The following is a 23,545-nucleotide window of genomic DNA, read 5'->3' as shown; positions in this document are numbered from 1 at the left end:
GTGGGTTGTGAGGTTTGAGCACCACGAAAGGATTGTGTAGATTGACGTTGGAGTTTGCACGCCCCATCAGGTTCGTAGGCATTGATACTGTGTAACACTCGCCGCATTAGTAGGGGTTGGTGTCTGGGTTCGGCAGCAATGACGTTGGGGTTCTTAGGCACCAGGCCCGGTTCTAGGACTTTTGATCTGTATAGGCCAAGTGATCATTTGGGTGGTCCAATGAGGGCCCAATTTTTGTCAATTCTATAGGTAGCCTACAAACCCAAGATTTTCATTATATCTTCTTCCAAAGAGGCATACAGTGCGTCTAGAGAGTTATTTAAGAGTTGATGTCTATGCTTAACAGCCCAACTCCTAATTTCCAGCAGACTAGGCTTTAGCACCAGGATTCCAAGCAGAGTGTAAGAGTAGTTCAAGGTTAAGGATGTCCCTGATACATCACCTAAGCCTTGACATTTAGCGCTAGAAAGACTGGCACTGAAAGCTTGATCCGGCTTGAGCCTTGTATAATGTAACTAACTGGTTGTCATGTAAGGCGCTTCAATATCTCTAGGTCAAGTTCACACTATATAAAAACAGCAGAAAACTGAACAAAGAGGTAAAAACAAAGCATAACATAAAAAGGAGAGACAAATAGATAGCCATATAGTGTCTGATTCGTACAAAGTGAAAAAGTAAAACCTGGATAAATTGGAGCTTCCCCACTTAAATTGTGTTAGCTTGGGCAAATAATTTATTTCAACAAAACTCGTTCTTCATATTTGCGCATGAAAACACATTCAAATACATGAATCAGAAAATCAACTATACAAAAACCTATTGTGTTTGATTTTATAGACTAATGTTGCTGTATAATAATCTGGGCCACATACTAGGTCCACATGACAACTGTCTAGCCTCTTGGTTCACTAATGGCACAGCTTCCACTGTGGTGACGGAGTAGAATGACTGTAACCTCATGCGTAACAAGCATTTGCAATGCAATAGGTCTCGCATTTACGCAAGCTTGAGCTATTACCATTGCAAATAACAATGCCTTTTATTTTTGTTTTAAAAACTTAAATAAAGGGCATTGTCATTGACAATACCAATAGCTTAAACCCAAGTAACTGCGAGACCTATTGCATTGCAAATGCTTGTTTAACCTGAATGTCATTGGTGAACACATTAAAATGGTGCAGCTAATAACATACCAGCGTGACCTTTGTTCTATTGACAAATGCAGTTTTCTGAATTCACTTCTGTGGCTTGCTTGGGTGTAGCACCGGAATGTGCCCAGGGCTAGTGCAGGGCAGCCCTTGTGGTTAAAGCACCGAGGGCTGAGAGGTTCTCTGGGTCCGGGGGTGGCGGCAGCGTCAGGGGGTGTTGGGGGTCTGTGGGTCTGTGGTGAGGCATGAAGGTCGGAAGCAGACACTGCAGCACTAAACCATGTGTCACGGTTGTGTGCACACATTGATGACATTACTCAGTCTGACTCATAAGCGCCCCAAACAAAAACCAAGCCAACCACTGTAATGCAAGTGGTGCTCATGCAAAGCACTTCAGGCCCTTCGTGGCGAGTTTTTTTTTTTTTTTTGCAGATTAATATAGCGCAAACTCAACCTGAACGTATTGGAGCGCTTTATATGAGCACCAGTTATGTTACACAAGGACACATTCATTAGTTGTTAAGTATGTAGGCGAAATTAAAAATTAAAAAATAAGCTGTGGCCCTAAGGCCACAACCTCTCCCTAGTTAGTGCTACATGAATGCGCAATAAACGGAAATAAATAAAGGGCAGTGCAAAGCTGGATCCTTGTGCAGATTTCAGTACTTTGTAACTACCCTCTGTGATGTGGCTGCAGAGTGAGTCTTTGCGTAGTGTGACCTTTGGCGTATGGCACCCAGCCAGTAAAGTCCCCGCCCTTCCTGTCACCCCCGGTACCTGTCACCTTAAGGCCCTGGAGCCCTAATTATGCAGAATTCACTACATAGAAACACTTCCCACCTAATCTCATTATGAACACCAGCACAGAACCAAGCACACACCCCACACGGTGTATAGTGGCATCTGTGTGGCGAAGCGCTATAGCGCCTCACATAGGGGTAGTAAGCGCTATGCAAAGGGTGTAGTATAATAATACACTACAATTATACCCGCTAATCATACGAGTTCCCTACTGCGGAGTTAAATGTAAATAATAATAGTGTTCATTTATTTATTGAGTGCGTGGCCCCTTTAAGGTGGAGCTCGGATGGCTAGGTGTTGGGATGTGGGAGGGAGGGCGGATACGGCATGCCAAAGGGGACAAGAGTTTACTTAACCAGCATAAGGTGAGGTGAGGAAAGCTGTGATTTCTTCCGTGCCGGATCATTGGTAGGCGGTGGTGAGGTTATCTAGCGAATCTAGTAAGGCTAAAAAACATACTGTATGACAGGAAATAGTCTTTGGCAAAACAGTGTCTGCTGGCGGGGCTGCCACCCTTCGGTGACTGGCTCGCGCGCTTGCAACAGAAATAAGCAGCGAGTCTTTGAAGTTGAACAAAGGTGATGCTATGAAAGAGCTGGTCTCTGGCCGGCCTTTGCAGAAAAAAAACGGCATTTCATTTAAAAAATATCGCAAATACAGGATCCTGACGTGTAATACGTTTGCGCTGCAGAGCCGAAACTCACAATGAAAATAGCAAATCCCATATTAACATGAGGACAACTTACTGTTGCCCATTCAGACCTTTCCAATTTCCGTTCTTGAGAAGCGCACCTGATAACATTGGTGCGCTTGTCACTTTTCGTGAAGTGTTTCAAAATTATTTACAGCTAGTCTAAACCAAAATGTTGGTAGACTCATTGTCTTCGGGAAACAAAGAAACACGTTTTCAGAATTCCCACGCCTGGCCGTATGTGTCCAAAGTCAATTGTGTGAACCGCGCCTGTAACAAGCCCGGCAAAGCGTGGCGCGCGCGTGCTTGGGGGCGGGGGAGCGCATTCCAGGCGGGGGAGCAGACCCTTTGAAGTGCTCCCAAAAGCGGAGTGCATGGCGGCACGATGCGCGTGATTGTGCGCGTGCTAGCCATGCAATCCGCTTTTTGGGAGCACTTTGAAAAGCCCTTTTACAATAGTCTCGCTTTGCGATCGCTTACGCGATAGCAAGGCGAGACCTAAAAACTATCACTTTTAAAACGTACTCCTCAGTGCAGCGCCATATTGTGAGATTAATGCCAAAGCTTCCATGTGTTAAAGAAATACAAAGTTTTGAAGACACTGTATCCTATTTGACATGATGTTGGTTGTAGGTTTCACATAGCTAACATTTTCAGGGCTCAGCTGGTGCATGGCTTACCTCGGCTCTCCCTTTTAATTTGTTTTCTCGCCCACCTCTACCCCCAAAACACACCACTCAATTTCAGTTTTGAAGACAGTGGAAAAAACATTTCGACCTCCGTCTTTGAAATTGAGGAAGCACTTAACCCGTTCCCTGCTCATGACGGAACCACTCCGTCATGAGCCACGGGCGCCGTGTGCTCATGACGGAGTGGTTCCGTCATGCTGCGGCCGTTGGCGGTCGCTCCGCCCACGCGGCACTGATTCCCCGCCTGTGCGGGCGATCAATGCAAGTGGGCGAAGTCATGACGGAACCACGCCGTCATGAGCACAGCTCGCCCGTGACTCATGACGGCGTGGTTCCGTCATGAGCATGGCTGCGCCGCGCTGACCCCAAACCCCCCCAGCGCCGCGGCGGAATTCGTGCCGCGGCGAAGGGGTTAAGAGATGCCTTTTCTGTGGCCTCTTCTGCTTGTGGGGGGGGCGACTTATGGGTTCAGGGAGTATGGTTGTGCGTGTTCACGATGGGATTACTGCGGTTTATATGAAGGTGTTGCCATTAAAGTGTATTCTTCAGTCTGGGGTGATAATGCTCAGGTCGGTGCCCAGCGTTTTGATGGCACTGGAATTATGTGGCAGGGGAGCACCAAAGCAAGCGGCAGGGTAGACCAAATTATGCGGCATAATGCGCCCCATTTGTTGGTAGCAATGATTAATTGTTTTATCATTTTTACACATGGTATTGCCTGGATAGAGATCTAACCCGATTAGTACCAGTTCAACTAGCAAATAGAGAAATCAGTAACTGTAAGATGGCTAGTTAACCTCTGCGAGGGGCCTTCCACTGAGCATGGACATATGTTGCAACATTTTTTGTGACTATTTATCCGTTTGAGCTGGAGACAATTTTTTTGTTGGAATCTGCAGATTCTGTGGTGGATTGTGGATTATGTAGAAAATCGATAAATATGTGAGAAATCCCTGCCCGCTGAATTGCATAATTCCCATGGCCCTGTATATATTTTGGTCCACATGATAACAAGCATGGAGCTCAGCGCTGGAGAGGGTACCACTTGGCGTTCACTGGAGATGATGTTTGGTTTCATGTGTTTCTGTTGGGTTGGCGCTATGAGTTGGAGGGAACATTTGGTTTCGCTCTCTGTGGGAGTTGACTTCGGACTTTGGCGTCTCCAGTCAATGGCTCTGATTTAATGCTTTGCGCTTCACGTTTGGGCTCCTGCTTCACACTGGTAGACACTTTGTCTGAGTGCTGGCTCGGAATTGATAGTTTTTGATGCTGATATTAAGGGTAGCGGTCTGCATCAAAAGACATCGATGACAGGAAGTGATCGAAACATGTTGATGTTAGGATTTTGCACACAATCTTTGTAAGTGTGAGGCCTCAAAAACAAAAAAACTAAAATCCAAATCCTTCACTCTTCTATCCCTCCACTATCGTTTTCATTCAAAATAACAGACTAACATGTTCACTTATCAAATTCCATATTCCAATATACTAATTCACCACTAATCCTTTATGGGTTCCAGAGTAGCGTGCTACTCGCCAAGAAAGTGTTTCAACACCCCATCTGGGTTACAAGCGCTATATAAATACAAACCTCCCTACCCTTCTCTATCCAAATAACTGAGTAATATCCACCACTCAAATTACTTTCATGTTTCACCATACTAATTCAACACTAATCCTTATGGGTTCCAGAGTAGCGTGCTACTCGTCAAAAAAGCCCTTCAAAAGCCCATCAGGGGTAGCAAGCCCTATATAAATACAAACCTCTGTCCCTCTTCTATCCCGCCACCTACCCTTCTTTATCCAAATAACTGAATAACATATCCACCACTCAAATTACTTTTGAGTGGTGGATATAATTTCACTATACTAATTTTCAACACTAATCCTTTATGGGTTCCGGAGTAGCGTGCTACTCGCCAGAAAAGCGCTTCAACACCCATCAAGGGTAACAGGTGCTTTATGAATGCAAACCTTTCTTCCCCTTCTATCCCTCCGCTATCCTTCTCACTCCAAATAACTGACTAATATCCACCACTCAAATTACTTTCATATTTCACCATACTAAATCACCACTAATCCTTTATGGGTTTCCGGAGTAGCGTGCTACTCGGCCAAAAAAAAAAGAAACAAAAAAGCGCTTCAACATCCCATCAGGGGTAACAAGCGCTATATAAATACAAACCTTTTTTCCTCTTCTATCCTTCTGCTATCCTTCCAAATCTAAATAACTGACTAACCTATCCACCACTTTAAAATTACTTTCATGGCACTGGGCCCGCACCTTCTTGCGGCTCTGGAAGACGCAGTTGACCATAACATTCTTCCCCTCGACTGGCGGCACGCCGAGATCGTAGTTTTTCTGAAGCCTGGCAGGCCTCTTGAAGACCCAGGCTCATACCGGCCTATCTCGTTATTAAATGTTGAGCCGAAACTGCTAGGGAAGGTCCTGGCGGATCGGCTGCGAACCTGCATATCTACCTTGGTCCACCCCGATCAGTCCGGGTTCATGCCCTATAGGTCGACCAGACATAATATACGCAGGCTTCATAATGTCATCGCCGAGGCCAGGCAACTGGAACGGCCCTCGGCCCTGATCCAAGCTGATATAGATAAAGCCTTCGACTCCCTCAGCTGGACCTACTTGTTCAAGCTGCTTGGGGCGATGAACTTGGGGCCCCGCTTCCTGGCGTATACGAGATTGCTGTATACGGACATCTCGGCGTCCGTCCGGGTGACGGGCGCCTGCTCCCCTTCTTTCCCGATCAAACGGGGGACGCGGCAGGGATGCCCGCTGTCCCCCTTGCTGTTCGCGTTGGCGATCGAGCCACTGGCGGCATGGACCCGCTCAGATCCGGTCACTCGGGGTATGGACTGGCCCTCGGGCCACTCCGACCGCATCGCGTTATATGCGGATGATGTTATCTTCTTCGTAACGGACTCTTGGGCCTCCACGGTGCAGATTCTGCAGGTGTTCGGCGAGACTTCGGGCCTATTGGCCAACCCAGCTAAGTCTACTCTTTTCCCACTGTATGGAGACCAGAAAAACCAGGCTTGGGCCTCCCAGTTGGTACTGGCCCCAGATCACATCAAATACCTGGGAGTGGAGGTCACTCGTACACCGGATCTCGCTTGGACCCTAAACATTGCACCGCTGCTGACTCAGGTCCGCAACGAAACTACGGTGTGGTCACACCTTCCACTCTCCCTATACGGCCGATCAGCCATCTTCAAGATGGTGACACTACCGCGTCTCTTGTACCGCCTTCAACACTACCCATTTCAGGTGCTCCAGGCGTGGTTCCGCCAGCTTAAAGCACTTTTGAAAGGATTCTTATGGCACGGCGGGCCGGTGAGGGTCGCCCTGGCGACGTGTGTGCAATCTACTTACTGCGGGGGAATAGCGGTGGCGGACGTTCAGGCATATTACAGGGCCGCGCATCTCCTAGTTATAAACGAATGGTGGTACGCCTCCCCCACAGATCCGGCCTATGCGTTGGACCGGGCCGCGTTGGCAGGGACGCCCCTGTTGCATTTCCTCTATAGCGGTTCCTCGTTAGGGCGGTTGCCTCCGGCATGCGCCACGGTGATCCGGACCTGGCGGCAATCGGTCAACTCCATCGGATGGCGAGGCAGGCTTACACGGGCCACCCCACTGTGGCAGGGTACCCTGCTCAAGGAGACGGCACATTTGGAGGGTTTTCGCTGTTGGGACGTAATTGGGATTTCCACGCTGGGGGACGTAATGAGGGGGGTGACGCTCAAATCATTCCAGATGTTGCAGGCTGAATTTGAGCTGCATAAATCCCAGTTTCACAGATACCTACAATTGAGACATGCTCTTACACCTAGCATCCAACATCTGGACACTCTGCCAGAGTTCCATCCGCTAGAAGGCAGACTCTTGATGGGGGACCTCGGGGATCACAAATCCGTAAAATTTATCAGACACTAACAACATACATGAAAACCACCCTAGATAATACCAAGGAGGCGTGGCAGCGAGATATCCCCACACTCACGGAGGACGACTGGGCGGAGGCTATTGCGGGTCCGCGATATGCGGCGGCGGCCACCAAATACCGTTTTATACAATTCAAGTACCTACATAGGGCATATTACACTCGGCACCGCCTCTGGCGCATGAACTTAATTGAGTCCCCTACATGACTCAGATGCGGCGACGGCACCTTCATACTGGTCGGTTGCGCCCGTTCTGGGCTGAGGTCCTGTCATGCTTGGGGGGGGGTGCTGGGCTGGGAGCTACCCCTCGATCCCCGGTTAACACTCTTACACTGTACTGAGGAGATAGGGGGCAATATCTATAAGTGGCACCTCCTGTTTCTGGGTTTGACGCTGGCCAAACGAGATATTGCCCAGCATTGGAAGTCTTCTACCCCGCCCCCAGTTCAGGCCTGGAGGAAGGCATTGGATCGCTGCATGTCCGCGGAAGAGGCAGTATTCTTGGCAAGGGGCTGTCCGAACAAGCATAGTAAAGTCTGGCAGAGATGGGCACGATATCGGGGCATCGTATTATCCGTACGTGCGGGCGCAGAGACATTGGACCCAATAGAGAGACTGATCAAAGCCCCGGTAGTCACTCCTCCGAGGCCCCGAGAACTTTGAGCTGCAGGAGGGTAATCAGAATATGGAACAGAAACTGATGGGAAATGTTAAACGTACATGCTGGGCTGTGGGTAGGTGTGATGTGCGGGAGGGGGGGAGGGGTTGTGGGTCTGATGTTCCGCAGACCAGGGGGGGCCCGAACAGGGATACCAATTCTCACTCTTCCTATATCCGTCTTTGTACCATGTATGGGGATGAGTTCAACAGTAATTCTCTATGGGACCCGGAGTAGCTTGCTACGCGCCGAAAAAGCGCTTCGACTCCTCGTCAAGGGTAGTAAGCGCTATATAAATGCAATTACAATACAATAATACAATCTACATTAGCCTCTGTAAAGCCTTTGGGGATCCACTGGACTCTGTGCACACTATACCTCATTTTGGTATAGTATATACAGATCCAGCTCCCTACATATCAGGCCTACCATTGTAGCCTGTGTGTGCAGTTTTAAACTGCCATTTCTTCCTGGCATAATAAACCGAAGGACTTTTTAATAGATATGTCACCCCTAGGGTAGACCGTAAAGTTGGACATGTACTTTTACGTTTTACATGTCCTGGTAGTGAAAAACTCCTAAATTCATTTTTCACCACTGTAAGGAAGGCTTACCTCTCCCATAGGATAACATTGGGTTATGTTAATACATTTAATAAGTGATGACTTTCAATTGGTAGCAGGTGGGATTGTTGTGTTTGGTCTCTAAAGAATTGTATTTTAAAACCCTCTTCAATGGCAAAGCTGGATTTTAAGTCACTAATCTGAAAATGCCAGAGTTGGCCTTTTCTTATCCACACTATTTGGTGCCTGCAGCCTGTATCCTGGGTCACTTGACTAGTTGTAGCAGACAGTTGGTCTTTGTGTTTTGCTCTCAGACAATGAAAATGACATATTGTGTCTGTACGGAGGGAAATAACTTATTAGCACAGATAAAACCCAAGCAGAGGGTTAAAGAGGGTATAGGACAGGAATTAAGAAAAGAGATAGGAAAATAATTAGCCAAAGAAGTTAAACATCAAGACCTAACCCCATTCCCCCACCCATGAGAGGTACAGAGCTATGGATCCCACCCAGCATAAGTGTGCCGCATACGAATGCCGTTAACTGTCTTCAAATGCTATCTTAAATGTTGCCAGTGTTATCATGAACTGTCTTGACTTAACAATTAAAACTTGCCAATAGAGTATCAGATGAAGCATTAAACAAGCAAATTATAACATTGGAAGCCATAGGAGTTACAGTGCAACAGCACACCCACATAGTAAGAAACATTGTTCTTAAGCAGTAATAAGCTAGTAAGTACAGTTTTGCTATAGAAAGAAAAAGTATTTTCAAGGCGATATAAGTTGTAACTTGTCTTTGGGATCTTAGAGCCTCAGTTGAACAGTACCAATAACCACTGCACGTGATGGATATGAACTGAGTTGGTATCTTTAGGATATTGCAATATGCTTGTTTGACAGACCTTACCTGCTAGTGGCATTATTGAGCAAGTATTAAGGCATCTGCGACATACAATCAGATAAACCTGAGCACAAATAGTGATAATTATCAGTGTCTATCAAAGTAGAAACTTTGAACCTAGTAGAACAAGAAGAATAAACATTAGTGTTCATCAGTCCTAGCAATTCTTTGTTTACAGACATCTAAGGTATAGGTGCTTAACAGTGGATACGAGACGGGTGTGCATGAAAGGATATTAATAAGATTGTAGGTCTGTGTAATTATGTCCTGAAAAACAATGTGATGTCAAAAATTAAGCCTGGTACAGGAGACATCACAGATAGCTGTTTCTCACGAATAGCACTCGTTACTTAGCGTGCTTTTAGTACGCATGCCATTACAACACAGTCGTTAGAACGACTGCGGTGTTAGTTCGTATACCTTTACTACACAATTCGGAACAACGAATTGCAGTAGGGGGCGCTGGATGTTGGAATAGTATAATTTACTATTCCAACTCCAGTCTGTGAGGACACTAGGGAAGGTGTTGGATATTAAATCCAACACCTTCTCCCCCTAACGCAAGTCGTTGTTCCGACTTGCGTAGTAAAGGTATGCAAACTAACAGCGCGGTTGTTCTAACGACCGCCTTGTAATGGCATGCGAAGTATCTCATGCGAAGTAAACGCTGTTTATCGTTTCTCACTGGTTCATGTCAGATTAAGAAATATTTGATATGAAGGACTCTATCTCCTGCTGTTGGTTGGAGAACCTAGATGCAATTGTTAATTGTGAGGGGCCCACAAATATGACATGGATAGCTAATTTACAAATATCATTCCTGAGGGCAAAAAAGCCCTTCCTGCGGGTCACTGTGTCTTTTGCGTAGCCTTGCGCGATACCAATCTTTGCACTATTCCATAGAATTTGTTGCTTTTTCTTCATTTGATTGAGAATTTACTCTGAATGTCTTTCCCTGAGTGGTCTGGAGTTCATCACCCATGGTTATTTTCAATGGTTGGACGTGTCTGTTGATATTTTCACAGATGGAATCCTCTGAGCACTCAAAATCATTTTTTATAACACATTTTATTGTTTTTACTCAACAACAAGAAAACAGCGCCATCCCTAACACCAGCTCCAGGAACCCTGCAACCGCCTTTCAGGCCCATCCATATAATCAATCTATGTTGCAGTAACCAAGTTATATAAAATGATATAAAATAAGTTCCCCACTTCAGTGACACGTTTCCGCCATGAAGAACTGGATGTAACTGTCCCTCCTCTGCAAACTGGGCTCGTTCAGTGTATGATTCCGCAAATGTTGTCCAGGGAGCCCAGATTCGCTCATATTTTGTGGAACCCCATGCCCCTTGAACACTAGCTTTTTTGTCAAAGCATTGTGGTCCATGCCCCTAACACATTCATGCAGTGGCGATGCCTGTTCTGGATCTCAAAATCCTTATCAATGAACAGAACGATTGTATGAGGCAACCATGACTCTAAGACTTCGTCACAGATACTTGCCCTGTTCTTGGAACCTTCTGGCAGACCAAAAATCCTTAGTTTACCTCTGTGTACACTTTCCTCTAGTTTGTTAGGAGTTTGTTAGGACTAGTCTCCTGAAGCGTTAGTCGTTTTTGTGTTTGAGTCTCTCGTTTCTCAGGAGATTCTGCCTCTAAGATTCTCCCTACTATATCCTTGGTCTTTTCAAATGTCAACTAACTGAGCTTGTACAATATCTGTATTAGATTTTGTTCCTTGTTCTGAGACATGTAGTGCAGCCAGTCTTTGCAGAACCTGCTGATCATGTGCTACTGTTCACAGAAGAAGCTGACTCCAACCTACCACGTGTAATGGAAGAGATGTCTAGACATGCCTCAGTTATGGAATGTTCCCTTAATAGGGATAACACTGAGGCCTTCCCACTAAATATTCACTGACCCCCCCCCCCGCCCCCCAGCTCAAACCCTAGGGCTAAAATAGCAAAACAAAGCTTTGAAATACTTAGGAATTTGGTGTGGTAAGGACATAAAAGACACTAAATCATTTGATGTATCTAAAACCTCTTCCAAAATCAAGAAGACTGTCAAATTAGTCACTAAAATTCATAACCTGGTGGGTAAGAATTTTATCTCCAGCATGCTCCTGATATTACTCTCACAAATTGAACACAGATAAAGGTGGAACTAAGTGACCACATTTTTCAAGGCACCAAACCGTCGTCTTGGCACATCACAGTTCTTAGTTGATCGCAGATGACATGTGCACTAGACCACTTGCCTCCTACCTCTTATTGCGTCCCTAACAATCAACAATGTCAAACAACTAAGAATCTCTCATTCAGACACAATAATCTTCAACACAATATAGACACTTCATTTCCTTGTTAAAAGGATGGACGCTCAAATGCCCCAGTCATACAAAGCCTTACTTTGCCAGAACAACGCTATTAAGATTAATGGTGTCAAAGTATCCCTGTAGGATTGGGCATCTAAAGGCATCAATCTCATTTAGGATCCCATAGAGAATCCTAAAGTGTTTACGTTTATTTTTACACTTTTGAGAAACCTGGCGATCAAGTTCTCCATTTTAATTATATTTTAATAAATATTACATTAATGTTTTAATTCAAACATTATTAAAGTATGGGAAAATTTAATTTTTTATGTTTTTAGATACTTTTTAACATTACATTATATTGCTTTATATTTTTAATTTGTTTAGATCATTTAATTTAATTAAAAATTACTTCCCATGGGCTTTTATTGTAAGTCACTACCTCTTTTCTTATTTTTTAATAAGATGGTGTTGCAGTACTAGTGGTTGGCCATGTGTGGTACTAGATTTGTTCCAGCTCGGAGCTGGAGTACATTTACTCTTGCCATGTGTCCTTTTTGGCTGTAGTGACTTTAAAAGTGTAGTTTGTAAATAGGAATGGAATTACTCTTGTGGGTGGGTGCCTGTCTCTCTCTAAACCCCTTAGTAGCCCTTCCTAAACCCCTCATTATTCCTCCCAACCCCTTGCCATCAAGCATTCCCCTTTTTTCATCCACTTCCCACGCTTACTACTAAGTAGTAAACTTGCATGTGTGAAGATCATTCCATAGGAAAGATAGGAAAGGTGATGGTGGAGGTTTATACTCATAGGTTTGTAAATTGCATTTTATAGTACGTAAATTGTGCTACTGTGATACTGCTTTACGTACTACAAAATGCAGTTTGTGAATCTGGCCCTCAGAGCTGAGTATAGGGGCAAATGGTTGAGGTTCAGCCAATGGGCCCCTGTGAAGAACATCAACCCTCTCGCCTGCTTAGTTAGGGATGATCTATTTTTCTTAGTCACTGGGCTGAGATGAAGATGCAGGTGAAAATCTGCAACACTTACCTTGCAACCATTGGAGTTTGCTGGTACAGACTATAGAAGTCAATTTGCCAGGCCTCTGAGGATTTCAAAAGCCATATATTGGGTGTAAGGTATCTGTCACCAGTTGGGTATCTTAAAGTCTCTTGAAGCCTGAACCAGGCAGTTGCATGTGCCTTTTGAACTGTTGGCCACGTGTTACTTAAGGCTTCTTATGTGGAAATCCTTTTCCTTGTTCACCATATAATCTGCCTAGCACATAAGTGAGTTGCAAGCTCTTTGTGCTTTGCATTCAACCACAGTAATACATAGAGACAAATTGGTCCAGAGGACTTAACACACCTTTGTTTCAAAGGAGCTGTCAGCTTGCCACCTGTGCGCGTAGAAGTCTATTCTTCTGTTAATTGTTTTTTAATAATGCTGCCTCAAGGGCTGGAGAGACCCTACACAATGTCCATGTCAAGCATGCTTTGTGCTTTTATCTCGATAGAATCAAGTACTTGTGTTCTCATCAATTTTTCATGACTGTTGGAAACAATGAAGCAGACTCAGTGCTACTCAGTGATGGACCCCATTTTCTGTCTGGTATTTGGGTGCACTCCGCCAGTGGCATTCTCGAGGCGTGTACCTGTTGGAGATATGATGGACAGCTACATAGGTTACCTCACATGTATTCTTCTAACAATATGTTCTTGAGCATTCATCCTCCAGTAATTCTCACTTTGGCAAGGAGTGTCTGTGCAACCTGTTTTCCTCGGCCTAAGCTGCCTGATACTACCTTCTATCCTCACTTTTTCATTTCAATTGATGTGAAATTTAGTGGACATAGGACAACGTGTGGCGACTCAGTTCCTCTTAGTTCATAGACTTTTTCAGAACATCAATGCCCTCCTGCCAGACCTTAAGTAGTTGACTGAAAATAGATCCCATAGCTCAATGCCCAATAAGATCTTGAAATGCGCCTTACTGATGATATCCCATAGTGGGCTAATAGTTTCAATGGCATAATGATTACTTTGCATGTGGCTGGTCCTTTTTTGCAATGGTGCAGCGAGCAGAAAAACCAAACGATGGACTGGAATAGTACTCTGATCATTGCCAGTGAATATGCTTAATTGAAGCATTCGATCCATGGCATTATCTGTTCTTCTAAGATGGATCAGCTCCAGGTTTCTCTCATGTTTATCGATACCTGGGTTGAATTATGGTAAACAGGAGAATCGAGCCTTCCTCTGCTTCTCTTCATTAGCCCCTGTCATGCCATGGCACTGAACAATCAGTGTAGATCTTCCCTGCCATGGCATCAGAGCCCTAAATTATTGTCAAAGGGATAGAATGTTGGGGAAATGCACATGGGAACCATAGACAACATCTTGTAGTTTCTGTCATTTTCCATTCCATCGCCTTTCCACTTGTCTGTACCATTTATCCCCTTTCTTATTACTATATAAACTGAAGATAATTATTTCAGCTAAAAGCTAGCCGTTTCTTGTAACCGTTTTGTGAAACTACTGCAGTTAGCAATGTGACTTATCATGAAATAGGGACTCATTTATCTTTAGATTAATAGCCAGTCGTTAAAGACAAATTGAAGTCTACTGAGTGTGCAGCACGTACAACTTAATGGTGTTTTTCATTTAGCCCATCAAGAGCGAAGCACTGGATCTTACTAGAAAGAGAGATGCTTTTGCACAAGAGACAACAGTTCACAGGAAATAAAGGCTTGAAATATATCACTGTGTTAAAGCATCTTGCGAAGCGGGGAACTTTGAAATATCCAATGTTAGTCCTCTTTTCTTACCAGTAAAACTTAAAACAGATAGCAGTGCAGTTGGGGACTTGCACTTGGACATTCAGGTCAGAAAGAAAGTTTCGTTCCCACCTAAAATATCTGTGTTCCCTTTGCGCCCAAAAATGTGAAAGCAGTATTTTTCTTAGGAACATGACTTTATGTTGGTGTGAAGCTTGGAAAGAAAATTATTGTTCTCCCTAGGACTTTACTTATGTAGTTGGATTGTGAATGGAGAAAATTACTGAAAAGCCTGTCAGTGCTGTGTTGCTGCTTAGTGCCATCCTGGAGCTCCAGGGTTCTTAATTAACATTGAGAGTCCTAAAGAGGCCACGATAGCAGAGGGAAGGGTATACCATAGACAGGGGGACACATTACAAGAGGTCAATCAAGAGGACAGGAAGGTGAGGTTTACATTGTGCATTGACATTTTGTGAGAGCGGATCAAGGCTGACCTTGGTTTTAATATCTTCCACAAAGTTGTCTGCTGCTTTTACCTACCTAGCTTATTCATGGGGTGTTCAGTAATTTAAATATTAAAATTTGCAAAAAGAAAAGAGGGGGTGTTGCCAAGATTCAATGTGATTACTTTGAAGTCCACACTTACTGGGTGGGTGGGGCACTGGATGTGTTTTGGGTACAGTGTGCTACACAGTATTGGGCATTTTGTACTTCGGCAAGAGCTGGAATGCCAAGCTAGATGTGCTGGGGTTTTAAACAATATGGGTATAGATCTCCACAACCTCTATTTGAGGTAGAATGTAGAAAAATTGTTGCCCAAAGATTCTCAGCTCAGTCTGCGAAAAGATTTCTGAATTTTGCCCATCAACCATAACTTTTATTCTGTTTATGTTTAAAGGAAAATTCTGCGAAGAAAAAGAAGAAAAAAGAGAAACACTCTAAGAAAGCCAAAAAAGAAAAGAAGCCAAAAAGTAAAAAGCGGAAGCTTGAAAAAAATGTGGAGTCTGCTGACAGTTCTTCGGTAAGTTATCAGAAGTGACGTGGCAATGTATAGAAATGAAAGAAGCTAAGCACAGTTAATTCCCAGTGTAATATTGCTGTTTCTAAGTGTGTATCATAGAGTGTTCCTTGGAATAACAGTATTCTAGTGTAACTCTGCCTGTACTAACATGTTACAGAGGAAGCTCATAGTGTCTCTCGTTGTACATTTTTATAATCAAAATTTTATTGATTTTATTGCACAAGCATAATACAGTAGGCGCTAAATTTGTAATGTGGACTTCTCAGTTAATAGCAAGCATCTAGGTGCAGTACAGACATTAAGACCAGAATAATTCCACCATTTGCCCCATTTTTTGCAAGTTTCTGAGGGCAACATCATGCCACATGTATGGGTTCCTTCATTTCTGCACACCACTCCGTAGCTCCTTTCCATTCAGTGATGGTCGGTGGATTCTTTGAGTTGCAGTGTTTTGCGATGTCCCATTTAGCAAGGAGGGTGCCTATCCCCACCAAAGCTCGGTGTCCCCTGGTAAACCGCTCAAATCCTCTAGAGGTCGCAGCAGCGCAATACTGGGCAAGAATATATCAGGTGTGGAAGGACCCTCAATAGATGGGTGAAAATCTCCTGCCAATACGCGGCAATCCTGGGGCATTCCCAGACCACATGATAGAAGGTGCCCTCCTCTTCTGGCCATCGGAAACATTCTCATGTAGGGCACCTTCCAGCTTGCCGTAGTCTCTTGTGTGTAAGAAAAGTAATATGCAAATAGTTAAGTTAAATGAAGGAGAGCTGGGAGGACATGCCAATTTCTGGGGGGCCATTTGAGTTTCCCTCCAGTCATCCTCCTCAAGGAACCCGTCCACGTGGCCCATTGTCCCTTTAAGGCTGCAAAGGTGTCAGGGTAGCAAATGACCAGTGATTTGTCTGTAGGGGATTTTTGTCTCTTCTTGTTGGCCCATAAGTATCCTGGCTTCCATGGGGTTGCATTCGGGGGCCTCATCTGAGAGTCCTGATGTTGCATGAGGGCATGGCACAGCTGAAGATATTTGTACTACTGAGTTTTGTGGAGGTCATATTCCTGTTGGAGTTCTTCATCTGCGTACCTTACTGTACTTCTCCCACCAATGAGATGCTGATGAGGTCCCTTGTATGAAACCCATCAAGTTGTGTGCAATGGTGCAACCAACGGCAGTGCCATGGTGGGGCCTAAATCGTGACCCTCCGATTGCACCCCATCCACCCGACGGTCGCTCAGCACACCAGAAATACCACCCTAATAATCATTTGGTTAATGTGAAGGATGGGTATCCATAGAGCATGTCAGTAATGTTGTTGCAGGCCACCAGTGCCACCTATAGCCGAAATGCTGTTACAAACCACCCCTAATACAGTCAGTCATTCAGTACCAGCGTCTGGTACAGCCGGTAATACAATCTTATGTCAGCCATACCCATGACACCGTCTTAAGTCGATTGGGTACATTTACCAAAAGTGATTTGTGGGGGCATATCAGCCCATAGTAAGGAACAGATCTTGGCTAGTAGGCCCTGAAACCAGTCATGGGGGATAGTCCACTATACATTTTGGAGCGTGTAGAGGTAACACGGAAGGGACATAATTTTAAAGAGGACCACACTGCCCCGTGTTCAACTGTAGAGCAGCCCATCTGGTTAGGTCCCACTTCACTTTGGAGCATCTGTGGGCTGAGAGTCAGTGCCCAGGTGAGATTGGGTTCAAGGGCAACCTGGATCCCTAAATATCTAAAGCTAATTCCACAGACCGGTATTTGCAACCGCCTCCCTTCGTTTCCCATATCTCCCTTCAGTGGCACGAGTAGGGACTTGGATCAGATCACCCGCAGACCTGAGCTACTCTGTAGAGTTCCTGCATGTGCACTAGATGAGGCCCATTAAGCAAGGCACGGTAGAGGAACAAAAGCGTGTCTTCAGCATACAGGGCTACCTGGTCTTCCACTGTGATCACTCAGTCAAACCCTCACACCTGTGCATAGCATCTGAATCTTGCTTCAAATGGCTCGATGGCCAGGGCAAAAAGGAGAGGGGATGGGGGCATCCCTGCCTGCTGCCTTAACATATTGGGAACCTTGGGGAAAGAATACCATTTTACCCGCAATTGGGGTAACGGTTGAGTGTAAAGGATTCAAATATATGACATGAATTTAGGCTGAAACCCATTTTTTAGCAGTATTCCCCTCCCAAAAATCCAATCTAGGGAATCAAACACTTTCTCAAAGTCATTAAGGAGCAATGCGAGTGAGTCCCTCAGATGATGCATATGTGCCAGAGCTAACTACTACAATGTGGCATAAAGCCACATTGGTCCGGATGAACCAATCGTCTGAGCACTCTGAGGAGCCTGGTCGCTAGGCTTTAGGCATATAATTTAATCTCTGTGTCGATAAGGTAGATTGGGTGATGGGGGCACAGTGGTCTGGATCCCATCCTGGAGCCGGATTACAAACAGTGGAAGGATGTTTGGTTGCCCATTCCCAAGCATCTTCTAGGGTGTCAAAGAAGAAGGATTTGGAGTTGTGGATTACTGTAAGCTTTGCTGGATATAGGAGCATGTATTGAAATTTCATGGCTCTCAGTTTTTGTTTGACCTCTTCGTAGGTGCACTGTTTATTTTTGAACTTGGCTTGTGTAGTCCAGGAAGATCATAATGCGCGTAGATTGAATTAACAGCTCCCCTATCACCCGTGCATATTCAAGGTTGGAATCCCTTTCTTTGTAGTTCAGCAGCTTGTCGATCATAGGGCATGGAGGAGCAGAGGGTGGGGGTTTCTGAGCCATCCCATGGCAGTAGTCAATCTCAGCTGGGGAGCGGTAATTGGCCCTAAGAGAGTTACGGTATCTCCAAAACTGCCTGTAGATTGTATTATGGGCAAGGATCTAGAAATGTCAGCATGGTCTGTAGTAGAGTTAAAAGCCCGCTAAGCCATGTTGGACCTACCTGACCAAGTTGGTGTGACCCCCTATGGCACAAGTCCAACAGCAGGAAAGTCCAGGTGCAGTAGATCCTGAAATGATGGCCCACTCAGCTCCGCCAGAGAGCAAAAGGGAGGAACAAGCAATAAATATTAATGAAATGTCCCACTAGACTTGTATTGCTTCTTATAGGGCTACAAGTAGCTCCCAACGCTGGCCATGTGTGAATTACTATTACAAAATTAAACCTTGTGCCAAATTCAATTTTTATTTTCTATTTTTATTTAAAGGCTCATTTTTTAACTTGTCATTTCTTTATACCGTTTACATTTCTCAGTTGAATTGTACAAAAAATGTTATGTGAATTCATTCAATATATGCAGTGCTGTACAATTTACTCCAATATATTTTATTGTTTCTTTGATCACTCAGTTGGATTATACACAAGATAAAATGTGAATACATACAATATATACATTGCTATACAGTTTAATCCAGTGATAATCAAAGTACGGCCTGGGGGGCCACTTGCGGCCCTCTTGACCTTTCCATGCGGCCCCCTTGGTGAACAGCAGCACGAGCTGCTGTTTAGTTTCTGAACAGTAACATTCAGAAAAAAAATGTTAAATATACAGACAAGCATTTAGTAACCTGCAAATACATGCTTGCCTGTTTATATAACATTTTTCTAGATCTCTTTACACAGTCCCTGACCCACCCAGGCCCCTTACCACCACCCTGCTGGCATCAGTACGGCCCTCGGTCACACCACAGACCGCACTTTGTGGCCCCTTGTCAAATGTTTGTGAGTATCCATGGTTTAATCCAATGTGTGGTGCCAGTTCTTTGATCAGTTCTTTTAATTTCATATACGAAAACAATCAAGAAAACATTTCTGACTAAAAAACACAAGGCCACAAACCTCTATATGTAAACAGTATCTCCCCAAAAAACGACAATGCCTCATATCAATTTCATATGCCCATACATTCAAATCCACTTTCTCCTCACACACACATGCATTTACTCACTTAAAGCATTGATCCCTAAGTGAACCTATGTTTACAATCACTGGCCAAAGACAACAGGAAAAAGGCTATTTTTTCCAGACATTGCTGTGTTGTAGGTTGGGATCTTATGCACTCCGGTCTACGTACATTTCGGTGGAATATAAATTGAAAATCCACCTTCTTCAGGACCAGCTATGATAACTCAGAGTAGGTGGATCAACACAGGGTGCATCTTAAAGGAATTGGTCTTTCCTGCTGAGACTCTTAGAAGATCCAGGGCCAGAAGCAGTTGATTTTCTGTTCCAAAAACTTTGTTGTAATCTGATAGCTGTATTGTTTTATTTATATCCAATGAATATTAAACAGAATGTTTTTTTCTGATGTGGGAATAACTTGGAACAACTTGTGAGAGAATCCAAAGAGCCCTGCATCACGAGTTCCTTCTGGCGCGGAGATCTAGTTCTCGACTTCCCGGTTGCACGGACGGGTCCTAATTAGTGAGGGAGAGCCACTGGGAGCAGGGGGACCTTCCAAGGAGGAATTAAGTCTGGATCAGGTATCCTGCCCCTCTCTGCAAAGCCTCAGTCAGTTTGGTGCTGTAGAAGAGGCATGAACCCGCATTTGTCTACATGGACCAGCAGCGTAGCGACCAGGTGCAACCAGAGGGCCAAGACTTGACAGAGGATCTTGGTGTCTGTATTAATCATCGTACTAGATCTAGAAATCGAGGGGTCCAATGGGTCCCCCACAGGGCTTCGGAAGCATGGTAATGCAGGTCTCCCTTATCGAAGCAGGTAACCCCCCTTCTCGAGCCACAAGATACACTTCCAATAGATGCTGCACAAAGGTCTGATAAAACCCAGTTGGGAAACCATTGCATCTCGGTGACTTGCCTCCCAGAAGTTGCCTCAGAACTGTTTGAATTTCCTCCAATGTGAGGGCCTCATCCAATTCACTCTCCTTTATACCACCCAACCGCATGAGTGGAAGTACCTTTTAAAAGGCCAGAGCTTGCAAAGGACACCTACTCTAAATAAGTGCACAAGGTATCTACTATTCTGTCTTGTGTGTAAACCTCCTGGTCATGAGGAGTACGGGGGTGCAGAATGACATACATGGGATGTCCCATCGAAGAAGCCAAGCAAGGAGGCGCCCAGATCTATCCTCCCCTCAGTGGAAAAGCGGGCGGTAGGAACGAAGTATAAACTACTCTAACCTATCCCGAACAGCTGAAGCCTCCCTCAAAAGGCGCAATTCTTCCCGTTGCCCCACCCCACCATACAGAATTGGACACTGAACCTGTGCCAGGGCGTCCTCCTTCTGAAGTTGTTCCGCTTGTAAAGTACGCTGCACTCCACAGGAGAGCCCCAACCAGCAACCCTGGAGCACTGCCTTCATGGCCTCCCAATCCCTCGCCGGAGAGCGCATTTTGGATCCATTGAGCTAAAAAAAACTCTTTAAACGCCCCAGACAGGATATCCCTCACCTCAAGATCCTGCAGTACCTCAGGGGATAATCTCCATCCCTCTTGAGTCCGTCTTACACCCCCTCAACCCCCATTACGAATTTATAATACACAGGGGCATGATCCGACAGATAACGGGTTTGATGTGAAATCTCAAAAACATCAGGGTCCATCGGAGCTGGCATAAGAATGTGATTAAGGCTCCCTGTTTTCCGTATTTACTGACTTTTAGAGATAAATACAGACTGAAAACATTCATTTTCTTGTCTGTATTTATTTTTAAATGTGGATAAAAACGGAAATTGGATTGCTTTTTGAGTAATTCTAAATACTGTCTGCAATGACTGCCAGGACAATAGATGTGTGAATTGGTAGCTAAGGGGGTTAAAAAAGAAATGAATTTTAGTAAAGAGGCTTTAACAGCAGTAGATATGTACAAGGTTGATACTGAAATTTGCATATTTTCATATAAGTGCACTGATTTATATTCTGCGGGTGTTTTGTTCACAGCACTAAAATCTGGCAGACATTCAAGCATGAGTGCATATTTATCGGTTAAATAAATATGGAAATATACGAATTTCAGCCTCATTTTCCACAAAACCCCAAATAAATATGGATAAATACAGATAAAATTAGCAAAAAATAAATATGGATAAATACAGACGGAAATGGCAAAAAAATAAATACCATAAAACCGGGAGCCCTAAATGTGATCAAGACAAATATCCAGTGAGTCAGTGAGTAACGGGTGTAATCCTGGACCAAAGGATGTTGAGCCCGCCATACATCACAGATACCCAGGTTTACCACGGCATCATGGAGAGCTGCTGTCATCCTAGTTTTGGTACCCTGTCTTGAAGGGTGCCTGTCCAACACCCCATCCAGCACACAATTAAAGTCCCCCACCCACAGTACCCGAGTATCAAGCACAGACATGTGTACTGCACCGTCAGATAGAAGTTTTCATCATTAACATTAGAGTCAAAGGTATTAACCAAGACCACCTCCTCACCCGCCAGTCGTCCCTGAACCAAAATATATCTCCCTTCCACATCCGCCTTCATATACGTCAGAGCGAAGGGGAGCCCAGACAAGCACTACCCCCGGGAATAAGTAGAATAATTAGCACTGTAAAGCTGATCCTGCTGCTTGTTACCAAGTTTGGCTGCCTCACTATCGGAGAGATGAGTCTCCTGCAGGCATTTGCTGTCTACCTTTTGTCTCCTGAGAAAAGAGTGCACCCGCTAACGTCTTCTATATTTTCCAAGCCCCCGCACATTCCATGGAGGAGCCTAAACTGGTCTACCGTCCCCATAGCAAACGGACAACTGTCGGACATAAGCAAACGTCCCCTCTGTGGCATGATGAGAAGAGCAGCAACATAGACCCTCTACCCAAACTCAACCAGTCTCCACCCAACACCCACCTCGCACAAGCACGAACCAACAAACTGCGCAGACACGTCCACCGCTCGCGATGCATTCAGACGTTCAGCATCATCACCCCAAGAATCTACCACAACAAACCCCTCCTCTCCCCCCCCCCCCCCCCCCCCCCCCGACAAACTCTGGACCTCCACCTCGTTTCACTACAAATATCACCACTGGCCATTCAACTAACCAGCTCGCCAGTCAGTCCTATGGCCCCAGTGTGGCCCAAAGGCAACAGGTCCCACTGTGCCCGGCCATTCCCACACAACTGAGGGGAAGCCCTGAGCTCAAACATGAAATATGCAAAAAAGAGAATTGTAACAGTATAAGAAAAAATAAAAGTCCCGCCCCACAGTCGAGACATACACACACATTTCTCAGAACAGTAGCAGAACACCCCCAAGCAATGACAGGGTCAGTTCAGAAATTCACCCTCGGCAATCAGCCTCCTCTCCCCCACAGACTGAACACAAAGATGACTCCCCCATCAAACAAAAAAGGAAAAAAAGGAAGGGGAGCATCCTTCAACCCTTCTTGGTGGAAACGTGTCCAGTACAACATCACTGTCCTGTGACAGTGCCTCCAATGCCGACCCTCTTGCACATCGCCCGCCATAGTCTCAGGAATCCGGAGCGCATCAAGTTCAGCTGCAGTCATCGTATCATCATAACGGACCACAATGCGGCTGACCCCCGACAGAGGGCCCAGAGCCCTCACTCTGACACGGGTGCCCCTGCCACCCACGGCCCCTCTAGTATTAAAGGGGTAAGGCACACTGAGCATTCATGCAGGACGATCGCTTGACATGGCCAACCATGACCAAACATCCTGTGGGCATTCAAAGAAATGAGACCTCCCTGAAGTAATGACACGGAGCTTGGCAGGTACAACAGCATATGCCTGAGATTCAAAGTGCGCAATTGCCTCTTCACCTCAAGGAAGGATTTGCGTTTGTCCTGCACCTGTTGAGTATAATCTGGATAGATGGCAATGTTTCAGTGTTAATACTGTGGGATGGGAGCCTCTCTAGCCGCCCTCAGGATTGCTTCCCTGTTCTTATAATTCAAACTCCAAACGATAATCGCTCACGGTGGGGCACCAGGCGGCGGGACCCATACTAAATCCCTATGTGCCCTTTCTACAATGAACAAAGGAGACAGATCCCTAGGACATAGCA

The 23,545-nt window shown here is 45.1% G+C and overlaps 1 protein-coding gene across 1 annotated transcript in view; it reads left to right on the top strand.

Annotated features, from left to right (window-relative positions):
* CWF19L2 (CWF19 like cell cycle control factor 2) overlaps window positions 1–23,545 on the top strand; it is a 926,849-nt gene that overhangs the window by 142,877 nt on the left and 760,427 nt on the right. The window contains exon 3 of the mRNA XM_085621485.1: window positions 15,408–15,530. Coding sequence (XP_085477611.1) covers window positions 15,408–15,530 — 123 coding nt within the window. The remainder of the gene's footprint in view (window positions 1–15,407; window positions 15,531–23,545) is intronic.

The sequence above is a fragment of the Triturus cristatus genome, chromosome 8, assembly GCF_964204655.1.
Source record: "Triturus cristatus chromosome 8, aTriCri1.1, whole genome shotgun sequence".
Taxonomy (NCBI): Eukaryota; Metazoa; Chordata; class Amphibia; order Caudata; family Salamandridae; genus Triturus; species Triturus cristatus.
Note: the sequence above shows the minus strand (reverse complement) of the source record. Positions and strands in the feature narration are given on the sequence as shown.